This window comes from Poecilia formosa, unplaced genomic scaffold (genome assembly GCF_000485575.1).
Source record: "Poecilia formosa unplaced genomic scaffold, Poecilia_formosa-5.1.2 Scaffold1136, whole genome shotgun sequence".
NCBI lineage: Eukaryota > Metazoa > Chordata > Actinopteri > Cyprinodontiformes > Poeciliidae > Poecilia > Poecilia formosa.
This window is the reverse complement of record NW_006801075.1, coordinates 15,140-25,044: the sequence shown is the minus strand read 5'-3', so window position 1 is coordinate 25,044 and position 9,905 is coordinate 15,140. Positions and strand designations below refer to the sequence as shown.

Genomic DNA, 9,905 nt, shown 5'->3' with positions numbered 1-9,905 from the left:
CCCAGTGCATTGTCTTTATTTGTAAAAAACAAAAACAACAACAACAAAAAAAACCTCAGGTATTTGGATACCTGTCTCAGCAACAAGTGGGAGACGGTTTGGCTTAGACTAACTACCCCATAAAGTGGAAGTAAATACAAATCAATCTGACACTTAAGAAGACTTTAAATTGCAGCAGTGGAATCGTTTGCAGTTTTAAAGCAGCAAATATTTCAAAACCTCTGAATACTCTGCAACTAGTAATTAGATAAAAACCAAAATAAGTTCAACAAGTCTTGGAGATTAATCTATGCATACAATAACTTTGACTCTAAAATATAAAAATGAGAGAGAAAAAAAATCATTAAATTGAAAAACATGAGCAAACAATGTAATGAAAGATTAATGCTGCAAAGCTATAAAAAAAATCCAAAATGTTTTTATAGGTTTTCTGAAAGGAGCTGGCTTGTGCAATGTTCAAGATCAAACCGTTTATGGTAAAAATGCTCAAAATGTCACTTTAACCATATGGCTCATTTAGTTGGTTTCCAAAATTTCTGCAGCCTATATGTTATTTTAAACTGCAGGCGTCAGTTGTTAGCGTTACACAGTCGTATTCAGTCTGGGGTTTTGCATCTCATTTCTTGTTTCCAGTTATGATCAACGAAGTAATATATTTAAAAATGTAAAAACATATAAAAACAAAACAAACAAAAAATGCTCCTAAATGTAACTCATAATCGCAGCAAAATAGGTCACATTTCACAACATGGAGCTTTATGAGGCACACTCCTTTGCACACCCAGACACACACGCTCGCTCACGCACACGCTCACACACACAAACTCTTGTAGTCAAACTCATGAGCACCTGATGAGCTGCGGTTCTGAAGAAGGAAGTGAAAACTCAGTCCATCTGCTTTAACAGGAAGTCAACAGAAGCCACATACAGGCGTGCTGACGTCAATTAGAACCACAGGAACACCTCCCCATAACACACACACACACTCACACACACGCTTCACATTACTCATAAATGATGCATATATGCCTTGATAGACTCAATAACATCAGATCTCACATCGGTCCACAATCGCAACACTAAGCGAGGGAACTTTTAAACTGTTTAAAACAATGAAATGCTCACAGGGCCATTTAACACTAAAATGAAGAGTCTTTTGCACAAATATACTCGGCATCCAAAGTGAGCAACAAGATTCAAGCTTTACAAACCAGAGTTATCTGAAAACTGGTCGCATCTGTATTATATGCGACAAATTTTTAGAATTTTTTTTTTTAACTTCTGGCTGTAATTTGGTCCAAATAGAGACTGAAATTAAATGATGCATGTTGCAGAAGCCAGGGTAAAGGAAAGATGTATGAAAACAGAACTAACCTTTACTGAACTGCCCAACTCTGTAGTTTCACTTGTCCTATGTTTTCGTCACATTTGACCCGAGTGGGTTTCTTTTAAAACACGGTATTTGATGTTTAAAACGCTCACTGTTCTCAGTTTCATTGTGAATCGCCTCGCTCTTTAAAACTCAACATGTTTGTTGTTCTTGTTCTGACCTGACAGTGCAAAACATGAAGGGCCAATAGGTGTGAAGCAAAAGACGTCAGTAGGCATTGCTCTATGTCAACAGTTACCTTTCTCATTACTATTTTTTAAATATTTCTTTAAATTAAATTTCCATATTTTGGTAACACAAAATACATAACTTAGTGTTAATGATGATGCCCCAAATATCAAAACAATATTCTGACAGTAAAGATATATAAATATATATACTTTCAAATGTATTCTGCTTGGTGTATGGACATCATTGCTGACATCAGCTGCAATATTTAATCAAAATTCAGATTTGTTGGTCAATACCAAAGTTAAAAGTGGGCCTTTATGTCTTGACAACTATCAAAAAATTATATATACTTGGAGTTGGTTTGATTCTTTCATGCATGTTTGAGGAATCCTTTGACTCTCTGATGCCTTGATAGGCTCCATTTGGGGGTGCCTAATCGCCAGCTCTCACAAAACACCACTTCCCCCTCTCAGTTCCTTCAGACTAACGTCAGTAACAATTAGTAAACACTTTGCTGAAATGTGCTTCTGCTGATCTTTATCATACAAACTACGTCTCAGTCAAACAGTGGTTGAAGGCATGATGAGATGCACTGATGTGATGGCCTGCTGAAGGTAGAGCATCATGAAGAACAGGAGCTTTTCAAAGAGACAGGGGCACAATTTCAAGGCATTAGATTACAAAGTTAATTTTCTTTAAGTCATGTTTGATATATAAAACATTTTAGAATAACTGAAGGTAACAGTTATTTGATTGCACTATCAGATGGCAGTATGTGCCTGGAACACATATACCACCTATTTTAAGTGTTGTTTTAAGTTGAAACTGTACAATAATAAAAAGACAAAAAAATTCAGAAGATTTCTTTTTTCTTTAGAAAAGTAGAGCAACTTAAATCATGTATTTCCCATGTATACCTACATTGTATTACAGACTGCTCAGAAAATCCTAAAGGCGTAACCATAGATTCTCACACGTCTTTAAGATCTAGACATACATGTGGACACACCACAGCTCACAAACTCTCACACAGCGGTTTAAAGTTAAAAATATGATGAAAGACAGAGAGTTTCGCTGTTATCTTGGAACGAGCTGCTGTAACACACACAGCTGTGTATTTGCAAGACTGTATGTGCATAGACAAGTTGTTTTTTTTGTTTTTGTTTTTTTGTCTGAGCTGCCTGATAAAATGTGTTTGAACAATGTTAATGAGGTTGATGACAAACTTGTCTGGAGCACAGCGTTGGGGCTGCAGACAGATGGCAAAAAAGTGAGAGTTGTCACGTAGGCGAGTTAAAGAAAGAAAAAATATGAATAAAGAAAAGAGTGATTTAGGGTGCTAAAGGAGGAAGACATATTCTGTGATAGATCGTCCAAGTCAGATGTAACTCAGATAAGTAAAACCTTAATTAGAGCCGAGATATCACATGAGACTTCTTACCAGGCAGACAGACTCTGGTGATTGGAGGCTGAGTTGTTGCTGCTGGAGACCTCCTGGTTGAAGAAAAAGAAAGAAAAATGATATGAAGTAAAAATTATAAACTATACATGTATATTTTACATGTATACACATGTCAACATGTGTATACATTTAGTTGGTTTCCAAACTTTCTGCAGTCTATATGTTATTTTAAACTGCAGGCATATACATGTATATTTTACATGTATATACACATGTAAAATATACATGTATATACATGTATATTTAGTCCAATAACGTAGAAAATACAGTTCCTATCCAAAATTTAAACATTTTTTACTTTTTGCACAATAAAGGGAAAGAAAACAATGAAGCCAAGCAGATGCTATGTTAGCTTTGCTCAAGGGCATGAGGGGGCAGGATAAAAAAATATATATACTTTATGTTTTATCTTCTTAAGAACAATAAATGTTCAGGTATGCACATTAAGGAAGCTAGGAGTGTTTTTAGCATATTTTTAATGTTTCTATGCTACCAAAAGGATGCATTCAAGTTTTATGTAATCTCTAATTGAGCTGTTTAATAACATTGGTGCAGGGATTATTTTTTGTTTGTATACAAACTCTTATTGCATGCATTTCTATGAAACACTGGTCACATCTATATCTTGAAGATGTTCTTTGGATCACAGTTATAAGGAAGTAGACGTACATCGCAGCAATTTGATACGATGTAAGGAAGGAGTAGGTCATTTTTTATTGTGGTATTACTGGTCTTTTTCCGTTATTTACTTATTTCAGCATTATGCATGCAATGGTGAGTGAATCTTCACCATGGATATTTTCAGCATTTCCAAAAATCTTATTTCCCTTGGTTTAGCTGCTTCACAATCAGAGCTGCCTGATTAAGTAATGTTATTTACTTAATGCCAAGAATCTTAATACAAATTGTTCAGCAGACAATTTTATGCTATGTTCACACAGCAGACAAATACAAACCAAATCAGATTCTTTTGCCAATATGCAACTTGAGGTTGCTCCTGTTAGGCTACTTTTAGACTAGTTTATTCTGTGCTCTTCTGTGACGTTTTACATTTCATGTCTAGTCTCAATCCCGTCACTATTGCTTTAGAAAAAGAAGACAAAACTGATGTTTCTGAGATGAAAGATGAGAAACTGGGTGGGATTCAAACTTATCTAGTTGGAATCTATGCTAAAGGATATTAAAGGAAAATTAAATATCCTTGCTTATAACGAGTTAACTGTCAGCATGGCCAATGCTGTGTAGCTTGTCACAATAGATAACTTCAATGATAATGTGTGAATTTGTGCTAAGGAGGTGTAAAAAACACTGAATTTTGCATCTAACATTCTGTGTAGAATAAGTATACTGAGTTTGCATATTAATATATTTGCCATTGTCTGTCGACATGCCCTTGTCTCTAGCTCTTCACTCCTGTCTCTGAAGGAGAGTCAGATGAATGTAGGTCACACAGCCTTCAGGTAGACAGAACTCCATTCCAACTGTTAATCTGGTTGCTGCTGGAGCAGACTGCTCTTGGCATGTTTAGAAAGTGAAATATGCACAAATAAATAAGCCCTCACTTAGGAAAGAACATAGTAAGGTGACCTACTATGATTCAAATGTTTTAAGAGCAAATGAATCAGTACCGACTACTGATGCTGAAGAATATTGCTGATTCTGTAAGAAAAACAATGTTGCTGTCACACTTAAAAATGTAAAATTTATTTTTGCAGCCTCAGTGAACACTGAAAAACAATAAGTGGGTCCATGTGGGACTGCATTTGCCTCAGAACAACAAAGCAGCTCTTTGTACATCAGTTTACCTTCAAGAAATTTTACAAAAAGGTTGTTTACACTGCAAAAATCAGTTGCAACAAATTATTAAATGTGACAAATTATTATTACTGCAAAATGTTAAAACTCTTCGCAGATGGTCTCAATCTGTGTATTTGTATGAGGGTAGTGTTTGTTGCTCCAACTAGCATCTCAGCTGGTGAGTGGTGGGAACAGCAGTGATGTCACACGTCTAACCTCAATTTTATTTACAACTCGATACTGACACCATGTGGAAAATGGATGTAGTTGCAATCTGAATTCTTAATGTGCTTTGTTTTATATATATAAAAAAAAAAAAAACAATACCGGTTTCAGGGAATGTAATTTTCTGTCTATGTTTATTTAGAATAAACATTGAACTTGATTGCAGATGCAGATTTGTATATGTTTGTTCTTTTTTATGACTGATTGAGGTATTTTTACAATGTTGTGAACAACTGCTGATGTATTCTCAAAGCAGGAAAAATATATATGCCTGGTCTTTGATGGTGTCATACTTACTTGCTGGAGGCACACTGGACATTTGTCAGAACAGTGAAGTTATTCCTCACACTTCGAAGGCTTGCCAAAACCTACAAAGGAAGTGAGAGAGGTGATCAGTGGCATCCTTTGTGCTTGTTAGTTTAGCAGCCAGTTTTTTTATGTATTACACGGCCATTAAATATTTGTTTTATTTGGCTTAGTTTTGTCGAACATGGTTCAGCAAACATTATTCATCAATAGGGAAATGAAAGAAAACAGGAACATTCCAGAAAGCAGACAATGAGGTGTTTACCTGAGCAAATGGAGTTACAATCAGGTCATCGCCATGTCTGCATGGGGAGAAATACAGTAAGTAAATTATAAAAAGCAATATGCCCCAAATATCTTTTCACATAATTGGAAAGTAAAGCATCTGTTAGAAATGGTAAATACTGTGCAACAAGTGCAAACATAAAATATGATGTGACTTAAATAACTTCCTCCTTCTGTTTCAGTGAGTGGCATTCAGACAATGTCTAAGTGAGTAAACAATTTGATCTAAAATCATTTAACAATTGGGAAGTAAAAAACATTAAATGACATCAAATCTGTCTTTACCCTGTTGACATGTTTAATGGAAAAGTTATTGGGATGTTTAGCGATTTTATGTTAACCAAATGAAAACAAGGTAATACATTTTTATGGCAATATTTTTGAGAGCAGCAAATTTTAGAGTGCTGTCAGGCTTCTGGACTTAGTTATTTTTAGGTAAGAGCTCCAGATTAAGATCACAACCCCTGCTTTATATAACTGTAATTACATTACCATTCATTTGCAGAATGGTCAGAGGTGAAAACAGAGGTGATTGTGCTGCTTTCATTTAAACTGAGCAAGATACCTGACCTTTTCTTTAAGTCTTATTTATTTAAAGGAAAACTGCTGTGCTTCTTAGTGAGGATACATAGTTGAACTTCAGTATCATACGCACAGAATGTTGTCATTTTGTTTGTGAGAAGTTATTCAACTTTTGTTCCCTCAGCTCTCAGCGTGCTGCAGGTATAGTCTAATGGGAGTAGTGACAAGGGAGCTGCAATATTGGATTGTTCAACATTGTAGACCCAATCCTGCAATATCATCAATCAACTTGGAGAAATTTGCAATTTCAAAAGCTCCTAAAGGAGATCCTCCTAATTAATGAATGCAGGTGTTTTGGTCTCTTCTGCAGCCAAAAGAGTATGAAATCCAGCACTTAGAGTCTAAGATACTGTGCCTCCCATCATAGTTTGGGAAATCAAGTGTTTTATGAAATTTTCTTAGCACAAAACCCTCCAAAATCAATTTTAAGTGATATTAAAAAAACTGAAGAAGCTGGAAACAACAACAACTTGGCCATTCCAACTGATTCAGTTGGAATCAGTTGGAATCAGTTGCTGATTCCAGTTGGAATCACTAACTGGAATCAGTTGCTGATTCCAGTATGCTGGAATCACCAACTGTCTGCAGAGTCAACAGCTACAGGCCTCAGGATTTTGTGTGACCTCCAGATTATCTTAAGAACAGTACCCAGAGAGCTTCATTAAAGCGCCGACTTCAAACAGACAATGCTTTTAGAATAAATAGGATGACCAACACCAGTGTCTGATCTCACAAATGCTCTCCTAGAAAAATGATCAAATAGTAGAAATACATTTCTAAACTGTGTGGAAAAACTTCCCAGAGGAGTTGGAGCTGTTGCAGCTGCAAAGGACAGGCCAACACCATTATTTGTTTTTAAACGTCTCAATGGTACAATAACTTACAGTTCAGAGGCGATAGAGGAGTTTCGTGACATGGACTTGGGGGAAAGCTCATAGTCGCTGTCAGAGCGATACAGGAAGGACTCCCGGCGCTGGTTATGTCCCGGGAAGTTGGTGTGGAGCACCAGACCCGAGCCAGGGGACGCCTGGGGGTCCAGTGGGCTGCAGCTAGCTGATGGGCCATTCTCCACATCAAAACTGCAAACAGAGCAAAGTTTTAAAGTGGTTAATATGTTTTCTTATTTAAATACTGACTGTCTTCATAATCTATTAAATCATCGAAGAGTCTCGGCTCTGAAATTTAGACAAAATATACATAAGACATGAGATACAAAACATAGATCAGTCCACAAAAGGAATCATTTGGTTTTGCGGACTGTGAATGAAAAGACAAAGAGGACAAATATTTTCATATCCCTATGATGCGTTTGTGCACTCCTACCTATTTATGTCACTGAATAAGCACACAGTGCAGTGAAATGACTTAACATGAGCGTTCCAGGGAGGGCAAGTTGACATGGTGTTTATTTCTTGAGTAGAGAGAATGAAGCTTCTGTCTAACAAGATGAAAAAAAATGGAGAAATGAGGGAAAACCGGTAGTGGAGGGAGTGGACAACATAATGTCCTGCTGGGATCTTCTAGCATACAAACTTTTTTTTATTATTTTTGTTAATATGCAGTGCTGAAATTCCTAACGTCTGTTTTTTCCTTTCTGCTCTGCTGCCCTCATTGCCCCTTTTGTGTAGTAAACTCAGGTCGGCAAAAAGTCTGGTGCTTACACAACAAATGAGATCATGAATAAGACTAAGAACTCAGCTATATTCACCTTTGCTTTTCCACCAAAACATGCCGAATCCTTTCTGTGCAGCCCCAGATAGAATCATGTATGCAAAACAATTTTCCAGGTGACAAAAATCACCTGCATGAAGTTGGAAATTGACTGGCATCACTTTGTTTCACTATAAACAGCGATCAAAAAGGCTTGTCCCTTATAATTGTACGCTCTTTGTGGGAAATTTGCAGCGGAGGGCTTTTTATTTACTTTAATGAATGCCGTCCCTGCACAGAAACACTGGACTTTTTTACCCACTGCAAGAAAAACAGGAAGTTAATAAGACTCAACAAATAACTGAAAAGAATGATACAGACTAAGGCCAAAGACTAAAAAAATGTGTTGTTAGTTTGGGAGCTGAGCCTAAGAAGAGGAGCTTTAGGAGCTATAGTACCAAGTAAGATCAAAATAACATTAAAGAAGAGAAACAAAAGCCTTAAATGACCTAAGTACTGTTTTCTGCTTCATATCGACAGAATTTTACAGGCATATAGATCTATAAAGAGAGATGGTATCAGAAGTTGTAAAAGTAATGCTTTTCAGAGGTTTAATATTTAAAATCATTAAACCACATTAAACTTAAGGCCTGGAGGTCAAATCCGGCCCGCAATAACTCTGTAAGTGGTCCTCTAAACTTGAGGGGGCCACTTAAATGAAACGTAAATAAAGCTTTCAGAGCAACAAACTCATCGTGGTACTGGGATGGTATTAAACAAATTTTAGACACCAACTAAAATGAAAGAATAGTCGTAGTTTTTAATCTGCAAAAAATGTGAAAAGAAACCATATTAAGCAGAACTATTATGAACTGCATTGTGTATCTTACGTGTATTTATTCATAAACTTAAAACATTAGTTTCTCATCAAATGCTGTCCATTGACACGTTTTCTAGATTTCTATAAACAAAATTCTTTTTGGACTTATCAGAGATTTCTTCAGGGATCAAGATTATTTATTTAAAACAGAATAAAAAACTAAAATCTAAACAAAGGTATTTAACAATAATGCTTCTGTTGTTTCATTTAACACTTTTTTCATGGTAAAATGTTAAATGGAAAAAAAAAAAAAGTGGTGTTTTACACATCGTGTTCACATCAGTTTAGTTGGTGGTTGGTGTTTCTAATCATGTTGCCAATCTGAACGATTTGCTTCTTCATTCTAATCATGCAATAACTTCACTCAAATATAGCACCAACTTTTCAGTTTAACAACAGTATAGTTATGAAAGCATGCTCCATGTTTTCTTTGTTCTAGACTTTTCCAGACCTTATAAATATTTAAAGATGATTTTCATACTTTCCCACACTTTTAAGACTCTGTGCTGCGTACAGAGACCTAAAAATAAAAAAAATAAAAAATAAAGGAGCAGTATGGAATTTCAGAGCAACAACAATAAAACATATAGACAGTATCAGTTACCCTGAGAGTGTTGTGCAATAAAAGATTGACTGTTCTGCCCTCAGGTCAACCCACTGCTTTGCATTATCACATGTACAGACGACTTACTCTGAAATGAGTGCTGCTGAACACATCTCACATTTGTGTAGTCTTGCTTCCCCTCAAAGCAAAACAAGACAAACTTCACATTTTTGTTTCAAATAAAAAAAAAAATACCAGGCCAAGAATAAAATGGGGAGTAAATAATCTTTGTTGCTACTAAAACCTTGAAGAAAATAGGCTTGTTTAAAATGTGGAAAAGTGTTCACGTGTGATAAATCTATAGCTTTTAACAAGCTCTGCTCAACTAGACTATATGAGGAAGACTTTTTTTTTATCTTACCACCACTGAATTAGCAGAACAGTGCACACCAACAATGGTCTGGTTTCATTTCATGAGGGAAGACTTTTCAGTTCAGTAACTCGTGTCAGAAAGTGACTGCTGTAGAACAGGTATTAAATGTGCTATTAGAGACAGAGGGCTGTTGCATTTTGCATGAAACTTGGCACAGACAGAGAAGGAAAACAATGATAT

The 9,905-nt window shown here is 36.0% G+C and overlaps 1 protein-coding gene across 1 annotated transcript in view; it reads right to left on the bottom strand.

Annotated features, from left to right (window-relative positions):
• Nucleotides 1-2,462: 2,462 nt before the first annotated feature.
• Nucleotides 2,463-9,905, bottom strand: part of LOC103132575 (cAMP-specific 3',5'-cyclic phosphodiesterase 4B-like) — a 20,026-nt gene continuing 12,583 nt past the window's right edge. Inside the window, exons 2-5 of the mRNA XM_007544390.2 lie at nucleotides 7,103-7,297; nucleotides 5,617-5,653; nucleotides 5,343-5,413; nucleotides 2,463-3,055 (exon numbers count right to left, since the gene is read on the bottom strand). Of these exons, the coding sequence (XP_007544452.1) occupies nucleotides 2,971-3,055; nucleotides 5,343-5,413; nucleotides 5,617-5,653; nucleotides 7,103-7,297 (388 nt within the window). The 3' untranslated portion in view covers nucleotides 2,463-2,970. The remainder of the gene's footprint in view (nucleotides 3,056-5,342; nucleotides 5,414-5,616; nucleotides 5,654-7,102; nucleotides 7,298-9,905) is intronic.